Source organism: Entelurus aequoreus, linkage group LG12 (assembly GCF_033978785.1).
Source record: "Entelurus aequoreus isolate RoL-2023_Sb linkage group LG12, RoL_Eaeq_v1.1, whole genome shotgun sequence".
NCBI classification, from domain to species: Eukaryota; Metazoa; Chordata; class Actinopteri; order Syngnathiformes; family Syngnathidae; genus Entelurus; species Entelurus aequoreus.
The window spans coordinates 59,982,112-59,994,964 of record NC_084742.1 but is presented as its reverse complement, the minus strand read 5'-3'; the positions used below and the strand labels follow the sequence as shown (position 1 = coordinate 59,994,964).

Sequence of the window (12,853 nt, the reverse complement as noted above, 5' to 3'; positions counted from 1 at the left end):
TAGTCCATGTAATCGTAAATTATGTTAACTTAAATATTGTCTAATTATGCAAAAATATATGATCAAAAATTCAAACAAATTCTAATAATAATGATTTCAAAGCAAGTTATCCATCAAATTGTGCAATGTAAAAGTAGCAATAGATTTCATGGTCGAATTGTGAAATTTGCTTAAAGGAAAATGAAAAAGTATGTTGGAGTTGGTGGAGGGAACAGTGATAAAGTAATCTAAAAAAAATTGTTAAAAAGGGGGCAGATAAATATAAGAATATTATTCTTCCATCTGCTCCTTTCTGATCATGGAAATGTATAAGAAACAAAAAACAATGCAAGTGTCAACTGTACGTGGCTTGTATATATGCATTTTCCTGAAAGGAATAAAAAGAAATGATGATGATGATGAAATTTACTGTGGTTTTTACAGCATTTTTATCTGAATGATAAAAACTTCACTTTTTTACCGTAATAAACTGTGGTGTCATTTTGGCATTTACAGTAATACACAGAAAAATCTACACTTGTTGATTTGCGGTAAAAAAAACCAAACAAAAACTGGCAGCTCAGGTGCCAAAATTGTACTGTAAAATAAGTAAAAAAAAAACACAAAAAAAACATGCACACTTTACAGTAAAATTCTGGCAACTGAGCTGTCTTTTTTTTAATTGCAAATTACCATTTTTTTTTTTTTACAGTTTAGTTTTAAAATAATCTACTAATAAAATGCATTAAAAACATTGTGTAATACAAGTATTCATTATTAGAAATGGCCCATAATTTACTATATTTCTTTTACATTTTAGTTTTTAAAATCATCTACTAATAAAATGCATTTAAAAAATTGTGTAATGATAGTATTCATTGTTAGAAGCAGTCCATATATATTTTTTTACAGTTTAGTTTTAAAATAATCTACTAATAAAATGCATTTAAAAAATTGTGTAATAATAGTATTCATTGTTAGAAGTGGTCCATATTTTACGATATTTTTTTTTACATTTTAGTTTTAAAATAATCTACTAATAAAATGCATTAAAACAATTGTGTAATAGTATTCATTGTTAGAAGCGGTCCATATATTTTTTTTACAGTTTAGTTTTAAAGTAATCTACTAATAAAATGCATAAAAAAATTGTGTAATAATAGTATTCATTGTTAGAAGTGGTCCATAATTTACCATATTTTTTTTATACATTTTAGTTTTAAAATAATCTACTAATAAAATGCATTAAAACAATTGTGCAATAATAGTATTCATTGTTAGAAGCGGTCCATATATTTTTTTACAGTTTAGTTTTAAAATAATCTACTAATAAAATGCATTTAAAAAATTGTGTAATAATAGTATTTATTGTTAAAAGCGGTCCATATATTTTTTTTTACAGTTTAGTTTTAAAATAATCTACTAATAAAATGCATTAAAAAAATTGTGTAATAATAGTATTCTTTGTCAGAAGTGGTCCATATATTTTTTTACAGTTTAGTTTTAAAATAATCTACTAATAAAATGCATTTTAAAAATTGTGTAATAATAGTATTCATTGTTAGAAGCGGTCCATATATTTTTTTACAGTTTAGTTTTAAAATTATCTACTAATAAAATGCATTAAAAAAATTGTGTAACAATAGTATTCATTATTAGAAGCGGTCCATATATTTTTTTACAGTTTAGTTTTAAAATAATCTACTAATAAAATGCATACAAAAAAATTGTGTAATAATAGTATTCATTGTTAGAAGCGGTCCATATATTTTTTTACAGTTTAGTTTTAAAATAATCTAATAAAATGCATAAAAAAATTGTGTAATAATAGTATTCATTTTTAGAAGCGGTCCATATATTTTTTTTACAGTTTAGTTTTAAAATAATCTCCTAATAAAATGCATTAAAAAAATTGTGTAATAATAGTATTCATTGTTAGAAGCGGTCCATATTTTTTTTTTACAGTTTAGTTTTAAAATAATCTACTAAAAAAATGTATTTAAAAAAATGTGTAATAATAGTATTCATTGTTAGAAGCGGTCCATATATTTTTTTACAGTTTAGTTTTAAAATAATCTAATAAAATGCATTAAAAAATTGTGTAATAATAGTATTCATTTTTAGAAGCGGTCCATATATTTTTTTTACAGTTTAGTTTTAAAATAATCTACTAATAAAATGCATAAAAAAAATTGTGTAATAATAGTATTCATTGTTAGAAGCGGTCCATATATTTTTTTACAGTTTAGTTTTAAAATAATCTACTAATAAAATGCATTTAAAAAATTGTGTAATAATAGTATTCACTGTTAGAATCGGTCCATAACTGTGGCGTGGCCCTCAGTGAAAACCACTTTGACACCTCTGCTCTAACCCCTGTACCACCGTGCTGCTACCACAAACATACATAAGACAATTATATTGCAGGTCAAAAAAGAGATTTATTTTCCACTCCATCTCAGCTTAAAAAGCAAAATATCCAAAGGATCTGCAGTTAGTCATCAAACAAGACAACTTAGAGAATATCATGTACAGTATGAGAGCACTGTAAGAATGCAGCAACATAGACATAAGAAGGGATGTGATAGATTTAACGCTAAAATGTGTACCGACACATTTGTGGCTATGTAGTGTGTGTGTGTGTGTGTGTGTGTGTGTGTGTGTGTGTGTGTGTGTGTGCACGTGCAGCTGAACTGTAATCAACATGACAGTGTTGAGACGTAATGAATGAAAGCAAACTAACTGCAACCGGTGCATCTCGGCCTATGTAAGTACTGTTAACAAATACCTTAAAATATTTTAAAACATGTCATCAACGATCAAAGTAAAAACAGTGTTAGCCCTCACAAATCCGATGGGTGTTGTTGGCCTCTAAGAACCAACAAAACAAGCAGAAATGACACTGGCCTCCTGATACAGTACTTACAGTGTGTAAAAAAAAAACAAGAACATTGCACTTCAGTAAGTCGGGGATGAAAACATCACCAAAACTGAGCCATAATTCCAAGAAAAAAACCAAGCCTCAAAATGTCAATCACAATCGTCACTGCTCTTTTAGCGTCTGTTCACATGAAAATAAAATGGTAGAGTTCACTGAGCCCTACGGTCAATATCTAGGAGGAACATACAAAAATAAAGATGGACAGTCAGTTTCTCCCCGTCTGCTACTATTAACAACAACACTGACTCTAAAAGATATATCTTTATACTCTTTAGTCTCTGTTAAGGATTTACATCCAAAAATAAAACAAAATATTCAGCCTTTTTTCTTTTTTCCTTGTAATTCCCTGTTGAGTGCTTAGTAAGAAAGGTGTGGCCCAGTGAGTCCGTAGAAGAAAAGCACAGTGTCACAGCAGCATGGACTCCTGCATGGCGAACACCTCCTGTGCGTGCCTGTAGTGTGCGCCTCCAAACAGCTGGGGGAGCTGTTGCCGCCGCTCCTGGAACGGCGTCCCGTAGCGCTGCGGGCCGTCGCCGCTGTCAGGGAAGGTGAACGCCTCCACCGGGGACATTTGGGCTTTCTGGAAGCTGGGCGAGCGAGGCACCCCGCTGGGGAACTCGGGGGCCCATTGGGGTTTGCCTTCAGGATGATACTGGAAGTTCGGCTGGCTTCCTGTTTGCCCCTCGAAGCTGTAGTCCAGGGGGGCGTGGACCTGTGCGGTGGAGGTGAGCTTTTGCAGGTAGATGGGGGTGGTGCTCCCTTGGGGCTCCAGCTGCAAGGGTGCTCTCCGAGGGTTAGGGGCGGTGTTGGGTGGCGGATGCCTGCGGTAGGTGGCAAAAGAGTTCACCAGAGCCCTCTCCGGAGAGTGGTTGCTGGGCGGTCGCCTGGTGGTGGCGTACATTTGATCCCCCGTCCTCATGTTGGGGGGTGAAATGAGTCGGGAGGGTGGAGCGTAGTGTTTGTAGCCTGGATGAAAGATGGGGACCTCAGTCGTCGCCCTGCCAGGGAAGTGCTGCACTGGAGGGGAGTGGTAGTGGCTCTGGTTTCCAGGGAATCCGGGGTAGACCCCTACAGGATGCTGGTGAGCAGGGTTGGAGGTTATCTGAGATGTTACTACACTGGATCCATAAAGTGTATCACCCTGCTGAGAGGACGGTACGCTGTAGGGGGTCTCGCTGCGAGGAGTCCTCATCCTGGATGGAGGTCTCTCCAGCTCCAGGATTTGAAACTCCTGCTCCGGCAATCCTGGCACATTGTCGTACTGCGAGGCGTTGGACCCGCGGTTGGCGCCAGGAACAAAGTCCTTGGAGTGTGGTCGTCGGCTGGGCTGTTGGCCGTCGTCGGGACTGGAGGGCGCCGGAGACTCGCCCCGGCTCAGCTGGACCTGCCGGGCTGCCATTGCTTTAGCGGCTTCTAGCTTAGTCTCAGAGGGCTTGAACCAGCGAGGTGCGATGTCTCGGTGAGAACCGGAGACTGCGTTGGAGTTGTGGTGGGCGACGGCGTGACTCGGAGTCTTCCCTCGCTCCACGGCGGTCAAGTGCGGGACTGGGGTTGGTGCCGAGGGTGGCTCCACTTCGAGTCCCCTGAGTCGACCGTCCCTCATGTCAACCTTGCGGTGGCGTATTGACTTCTCCAGCGAGTCCCGCCGTAACCGACTGGGGGGACGACTATCCTGCTGGCGCTCTGGTACCGGACTGGGCTGCTTTGGAGGCTCGGCTGGCTCGGCGTAGCTCTGACCGTTGCCGACGTGGTTCACGGCTGCTGGCGCCAGCTCGGGAAGCTGCCCTAAGGGCTTCTTGGGGAACTCCTCGTCTTTACCTGGAAGACAAAAGCCGTGGAAGCTCATGAGAAGTCGACTCGGGAGACCGGAGCGGAGCGTGGACGGCTGAAGACACGGATGAAGAGTCACAACGGGGGACATGGATTCATGCAATACGACTGCCATTGAGGATAAACGAGGAGAATTACATTCAGGACAACACATCATCTCCACAGGCAAAGAAGACCAAACACAGTTTCATGAGGATTCTGGTAAACGCTTCCTCAGCAACCACAGCCGGGGGTCCAGTGGGGGACAGGACCGTAAAGGCACATTTTTTACCAGCTGAAAAACAGTTTGTCAGCATTAATCCAGACACGGGACTTGGAAAGATAAGCAGAGAGATACAAAGAAGTGCTGCTGGACAGACAAAGCGACAAGACAGGACTGACTGATGGACATGGAGAGGCAAGACCAGTCAGGATAGCCCACCGGTTACTGTTGTAGGAGCAAATGTGGCCGCCGCTCACCGACGCGTTTTTGTAGTTGTTGGCTAACATTGTTCGGAAGAAGAGGAAGAGAAAGGGGGTGAAGGAAGACACGTTAGAAGAAGCACACAAGCTAGTTGTCAGAATAATTGTATCTAAGTTATCACAAAACTTTCTGTTCCCATGAGTTCCCGGCAAGCAGACAAAAGCTGTCTTTGATCTTACCAAGCAAAAGGCTTGTAAACCTCCACTGTGCACGATGGGAAGCGACATGAATGTGTCGGTTTCTTTGATCTATTGTGATCCACAGGAAGATCTCGTCTTGACCCGAGATCTACAAAGCGGAGAGGGAGCAGGACCTGACGCAAGCTCCAGGCATCTTTTCTTTGAACGGTTTTGTGACCGAGGGCAATAGCTTTTTACGACCCCCGCGCCCCTTAGAAACAGCTGTTGCCATGTAATCAGGGAAAGTCCAAATAAAAGAGGAGGCGTGCAACTTTTTCATCAGAGCGTGGTGGAAGACTGTACAAAGAGTACAGCCCAGACGTTTCTCCTCATGAGCCAAATTCCATCGTGTCTCTGTTTAATTCCTTGCTTCTTGCCTGTTTAATAGATGTCATCGGGGTTCGAAGCTGACACTAGTCACGCCTCAGCAGGAAGTAGGTCGGCTGTGCAGATGCTATTGAGCTAATTCAGTGGTTCCCAAATATGCCCCCCTCTGGCACACGAGGATGGCTTTGGGCCCAAATATTCACTGCCTGTGTATACAAAGGACAATAATCATATACTGGACCATAGGGCGCACCGGATTATAAGGCGCATTAAAGGAGTCATATTGTTATGATTATTGTCTAAATGTAAAAGACGTCCTTGTGGTCTACATAACATGCAATGGTGGTTCTTTGCTCAAAATGTTGCATAGATGATGTTTTACACATCATCTTCAAGTCACTTTCTGACAGTCTCTTCAGGATGCGCCGTTGTGTGGGCGGTCTTATTTACGTGCCTCCACTTGGACAGTGTCTTCTCCTTGTTGTAGAGGTGTAGCGTGCAAGGACGGGAGATGATGGCGCTAACTGTTTTAATGACATTCACACTTTACTTCAATCAATAACGGAGCAGCATCTCCTCATCCGTGGCTCACTAGTGCAACAACGACGCCCAACATGTGAACTCTCTAATAACTAAAGTTCCTTGGGTGAATAATGTCAACTCACCACACCGGTATGTTTTAGTGCTTTCATGGTGAGTTCACTGACAGATATAAGTAAGAACTTTACACTACTTTATATTAGAAATGGCAACAGTGGAGGATGAATGTCACATAAGAAGAAGATAGAGGAAAAGAAGAAGCTTATCAACTACGGTGTCGTCACAGACTACAAAGGCGGACCTGCGCAAATTTTCAGGACTTATGCAGATCACAAATACAGATCAGCAGGAACCAAAAGGTAAGAAAAGTTGCTTTTGCATAATATTGTGAAACAAAACGCCAGATAATGTCTGCTAATGGGTAACATGTTGCGGTCCTTATACACACACCATAGTAATACTGGTATCTCTGACTACGGTAGCCATAAAGGGCCGACAATCCATCAAGCTGTGCGGCTTCAAAGTCGTACTAAAACATTTTGACAAATTTTTGAGCACCGTGTGTAATGTTCTTTATTTTCAATGGAACATTCAAAGTTTTGGTGTTGTTTACTGGCGTCATTATGCAGTCCGCACGTAGCTCTTATGTGTGACTGCCATCTACTGATCACACTTATCATTGCACCAAATGCCAAATAAAATTTCTTCAAGGTCGGTAAGCACAACCAGAATTATTCCGTGCATTGGGCGCACCGGGTTGTAAGGCGCACTGTCGAGTTTTGAGAAAATGAAAGGATTTTAAGCGTAGACATGTTATAAGTAGACGCAGCATTGGCTGCTGTGATGCGAGAAATTGGGCCGCCATCTTGAAGTGGTGATGAGCAGCCTAAACTGACAGTTGACAGGTAGAAAACAAAGATGGTGTTCAGCGTTTTCCTGCTCTAATGAGCGGACTGTTGAAAATAGGAATCAGGGGGGATTACTTTTCACAAGTAAGATTTAACATGAACGTACTATTGGTTGTATTTTGTGAAAAGAATATTAGCACAGAGTTGAGGAGCAAATATCTTCAATAGTACTGAAATTGTAGCCGCTAGCAAACAGGAGTGTGACCATAATAGAATTGCTTGTCAATTAAATTAATTACATTTAAAAATGTCATACTTGAATAACATACAACTGTATATTATTATTTATTATTATTATTAAAATAAATGATGAAGATAAAGATTGTAAGACAGAATTTGGTTTTATTCTGAATCCAGTGAAACAGATTGGTGGTTTTAGCTGATATAAAGACTTCCAGGTGTTTATATACGTTTATGTTGAATTATTTGGCAGACGCTTTTATCCAAAGCGACATACATCAAAAATACATACCTGTATAAAACAATCACTGTAAACATGATCATTTAAGGGAAGAATGTAATAGAAAATATTATTACAAAGTGTCAAGACAGAATAAACTCTCTGCTGCTGCAGAAACAGAGATACAGTCTATAAGATATATAGATATCTAATGTATTCATACATTGTTTATGTAGCATGTATATATAACCTCATCATATTGTTCCTTCAATTTAAAAATAGCTGACCCTTCTCTGGGATTATATTCCCAGTTTTGATCTGGTCACTTCTAGCATATAAGAATATTCTATTACTGTTAAGCAAACTATGAATAATAAAACATGTGTCCTTTATCATAGCTACACGTATGACAAAAAAGCGCGTGACAATCAGTAGTATTCTGTGAGGTAAGATGAATTAAATGTGCTCACAGTTCATTGCTCTGCAAAAACTGAAATTTACACCACCATTCAAAAGTTTGGGGTCACCCAAACAATTTAGTGGAATAGCCTTCATTTCTAAGAACAAGAATAGACTGTCGACTTTCAGATGAAAGTTCTCTTTTTCTGGCCATGTTGAGCGTTTAATTGACCCCACAAATGTGATGCTCCAGAAACTCAATCTGCTCAAAGGAAGGTCAGTTTTGTAGCTTCTGTAACGGGCTAAACTGTTTTCAGATGTGTGAACATGATTGCACAAGGGTTTTCTAATCATCAATTAGCCTTCTGAGCCAATGAGCAAACACATTGTACCATTAGAACACTGGAGTGATAGTTGCTGGAAATGGGCCTCTATACACCTATGTAGATATTGCACCAAAAAGCAGACATTTGCAGCTAGAATAGTCATTTACCACATTAGCAATGTATAGAGTGTATTTCTTTAAAGTTAAGACTAGTTTAAAGTTATCTTCATTGAAAAGTACAGTGCTTTTCCTTCAAAAATAAGGACATTTCAATGTGACCCCAAACTTTTGAACGGTAGTGTAAGTAAAATGAAAATATCTCAAATAAGGGTGATATTTGCTTATTTTCTGTCTGGTAAGATCATTCTTCTCACTAAGCAGATTTTATGTTAGAGTGTTTTACTTGTTTTGATCAACAACACCCCTCCCACTAAAACAGAATGTAAGTGTTAACCCTTTAATACCGTTTGTATTTTTCTTTGATGATATGATATTGTTGAAGTAAGATGAAATATCTCAAATAACGGCGATATTTGCTTATTTTCTGCCTGATAAGATAATTCTTCTCACTAAGCAGATTTTATGTTAGAGTGTTTTACTTGTTTTAAGTGTTTTGCTCCTAAATGATCTCAGTAAGATATTACAGCTTGTTGCTGAGATTTGATGACCTATATTGAGTAAAACATGCTTGAAACTAGAATATCAACTGTTGCAAAGCTGTGTCATCAACACTCACAAGTATAAAACTACTTTTTTAAAGTCATCATTTCTTATTTCAAGCATGAAAAAAAAAATCATGACTTTGACACAATTGTGTCTCATAATTACCGTATTTTCCGCACTATAAGGCGCACCTAAAAACCCAAAATTTTCTCAATACCTGACAATGCGCCTTATATATATGGACCAATATTGAGCCACAACAAACCTAAAATTAATTTTCATAAAGTTTAGGTCTCGCAACTACGGCAAACAGCCGCCAACTTCTTTTTACCCGTAGAAGAAGAAGAACCGCTTCTTCTTCTACGGTAAGCAGCCGCCCCCGTAGAAGAAGAAGCGGGCGGTGCATGCTGGGATATGACGTTTAATTTCCATTTGTGTGTTTCTGTAAAGACCCCAAAATGGCTCCTACTAAGAGACACGCTTACGACGCAGAGTTCAAACTCAAGGCATAGAGCAGCCGGGTGGATTGACAAAAGAACTCCAGCCGCTAGGTATTGGTATAAACAGGGCATTCGAAGCTAGACTGCGAACTGCGTGGGAACAGTGGATGACAGAAGGCGAACCAAGACGGAGACCGCGCCGGACGACATACGCCACTATCTGCCAGTGGATGGTAAATGCCTGGGCTGATATATCAGTCTCAACTGTGGTCCGAGCTTTCAGGAAGGCAGGAATTGTCACTGAACTAAGCGACACTGACTCCATTAGAGGCCTACTGAAAGCCATTACTACCAACCACGCAGTCTGATAGTTTATATATCAATGATGAAATCTTAACATTGCAACACATGCCAATACGGCCGGGTTAACTTATAAAGTGCAATTTTAAAATTCCCGCCACACTTCCGGTTGAAAAACTCCTTTGGATATGATTTATGCGCATGACGTCACAAAAGCAACGGAAGTGGTTGGACCCCATCGGACCCGATAGAAAAGCCTCTTGTTTTCTTCGACAAAATTCCACAGTATTCTGGACATCTGTGTTGGTGAATCTTTTGCAATTTGTTTAATGAACAATGGAGACTGCAAAGAAGAACGTTGTAGGTGGGATCGATCGGTGTCTTAGCGGCTAAGTACAATACTGTAATATATGTGATATTTGCATTAGTGTACTGTGTCTTTAAGGGTTTGGGGAACGCGCATGCGCGAGTGAGTTGGCGGAGAACTTGAGTGTGTGTGAGCGTGACTTTTGGCTAACAGCAGCTCGTGTATGTGTGTGCGTTACTTTTTGAACTACAACCAGTTACCGCTTGTTAATAAAGCGATTGAGCAATTTGTTTAATGGACAATGGAGACTGCAAATAAGAAAGTTGTAGGTGCGATCGGTGGAGCGGCGGACTACAGCAACACCAACACCAGGAGGTTGTGTTGTGTTTTGAGCAGGATAACAGATGCACTACGGTGAGTCTAGCTTTGACTTCCAAACATTCGATCGCTTGCCCGTACGTGCGTGTCGATATGTGCATGTGACGTACGTAACTTTGGGGAAATATATGTTTCTTGCCGACTCTGATGGCGGCCGGGGTGTCGTCAAAAGCGTACAACGCCCGCCGCCGCATCTAAGTTAGCTACGCAGCTAGGTTAGCTTCTGTTTTTTTTAGCTTCGCCAAGCGGAATATTATTAATCGTGTATTTACATGTTCATGGTTTAATAGTATTATTGATCCTCTGTCTATCCATCCAGTCAGGGTTTTTTTAAATTTAGTTTCTATCTGCATTTGAGACTGACGCTATCGCGTTGGCTACGCAGCTAGGTTAGCTTCTGTTTTTTTAGCTTCGCCAAGCGGAATATTATTAATCGTGTATTTACATGTTCATGGTTTAATAGTATTATTGATCTTCTGTCTATCCATCCAGTCAAGTTTTTTTTAAATTTAGTTTCTATCTGCATTTGAGACTGCTGCTATCACGTTGGCTACGTACCTAGGTTAGCTTCTATTTTTTTAGCTTCGCAAAGCTGAATATTATTAATCGTGTATTTACATGTTCAGTCACTGTGAATGTCCATTTCGCGTTCTCGACTCTCATTTTCAAGAGGATATAGTATCTGAGGTGGTTTAAAATACAAATCTGTGATACACAATAGAAAAAGGAGAGAGTGTGGAATCCAATGAGCCAGCTTGTACCTAAGTTATGGTCAGAGCGAAAAAAGATACGTCCATCACTGCCTCTCAAGTCCTTCACTGTAACGTTCCTCATCTACGAATCTTTCATCCTCGCTCAAATTAATGGGGTAATCGTCACTTTCTCGGTCCGAATCTCTCTCGCTCCATTGTAAACAACGGGGAATTGTGAGCAGCACTACCGCTTGTGACGTCACGCTACTTCCGGTACAGGCAAGGCTTTTTTAATCAGCAAGCAAAAGTTGCGCACTTTATCGTCGATTTTCTCTACTAAATCCTTTCAGCAAAAATATGGCAATATCGCGAAATGATCAAGTATGACACACAGAATGGATCTGCTATTCCCGTTTGAATAAAAAAAATTCATTTCAGTAGGCCTTTAATGACTTCGACGAGACGGAGCCGGGCATTTTGGATGTCGTATTCGCCCAACTATTTAATTCGGACACTGAAGAAGAAGAACTGGAGGGATTTGTGGATGAGGAATAACTTCATAAAGTGAGCTTTACATGTTTATTTTGTGTGTTGTGTGACATTAACGTTTGAGCAACGTTGAGTTATTAATATTGTTATTGCTCCGCACTATTTCGAGTGCTACTATTTTGTGATTGCACGTTTGATTTACCGTAACACGAGTAAATCAGCTGTTTATTCATTTTGGGAGTGAACAGAGTTGTTACAACGCTGGTTTGTAATCTATTAATAAAGTTTGACTGACCTATCTGACTGTTTTGTTGACATTCCTTTTAGCGCAGCTCCGTCTAATGGATGCATAGGTGCGCCTTATAATCCGGTGCGCCTTATATGTGAACAGAGTTTTGAAATATGCCATTCATTTAAGGTGCGCCTTATAATCCGATGCGCCTTTTTGTGTGGAAAATACGGTAAAACAGATGACAGCCAAATGGACGTAGCTGTTTTATTTTCAATGAAACAATAGAAAACACATACTCATATAGTAGTGCACTTGTTATTAGTTAGAATATACTTATTTGAAGGTATTTTTGGGTTCATTGACAAGCCAAATGTTCTTGTTCTATTGGCAGATAACTTTGCTTAGTTCAAATAAAATACCCCTAATTTTTGTATTTTTTTCTTCTTGTTTTTGAACACTGACTTTTTGCAGTGTGGAGCGCATCACCACCCCAAGATGGCGGCGCCACGTCTCGTCAGTGGCAGTAGGCAGTAGCGCTCCATGCTGCGTACCCTTAGAACATGTCTATGGTTTTAAGCGCGCCTTAAAGTGGGAAAAATACGGTATGTGTTTATTTTGTTTAGAATTCAGATGGGATTCGATTTTGCTGTGCGCAGAGGACGTGTGAGCAGTGAGCACCTTCGAGGGAACGTTGCTCTGGCATCCAGTATGTCTGATGAAGACTTTGAAACAGTCTGTTGCTATCACGTCGCTGCCCATTGGAGTGTGTGCGTGTGTGTGTGTGTGTGTGTGTGTGTGTGTGTGTGTGTGTGTGTGTGTGTGTGTGTGTGTGTGTGTGTGTGTGTGTGTGTGTGTGTGTGTGTGTGTGTGTGTGTGTGTGTGTGTGTGTGTGTGTGTGTGTGGTCACGTGGCGAACGTTGCAGACACGAGGAAATAGTGAAAAAGTTCAAGCCTCCATTCATGCTCACGTTCCTTTCCTCCACACCACACCTCCGCTCCGGACAGGCTAACCTCCTCCAACCTCCGAGGACAAAGCTACGAACAATGGGAGACCGGGCTTT

General features: G+C 40.0%; 1 protein-coding gene across 1 annotated transcript in view; it reads right to left on the bottom strand.

Annotated features, from left to right (window-relative positions):
• Positions 1 to 2,407: 2,407 nt before the first annotated feature.
• usp6nl (USP6 N-terminal like) overlaps positions 2,408 to 12,853 on the bottom strand; it is a 50,140-nt gene continuing 39,694 nt past the window's right edge. Inside the window, exon 14 of the mRNA XM_062066318.1 lies at positions 2,408 to 4,738. Within this exon, the coding sequence (XP_061922302.1) occupies positions 3,327 to 4,738 (1,412 nt within the window). The 3' untranslated portion in view covers positions 2,408 to 3,326. The remainder of the gene's footprint in view (positions 4,739 to 12,853) is intronic.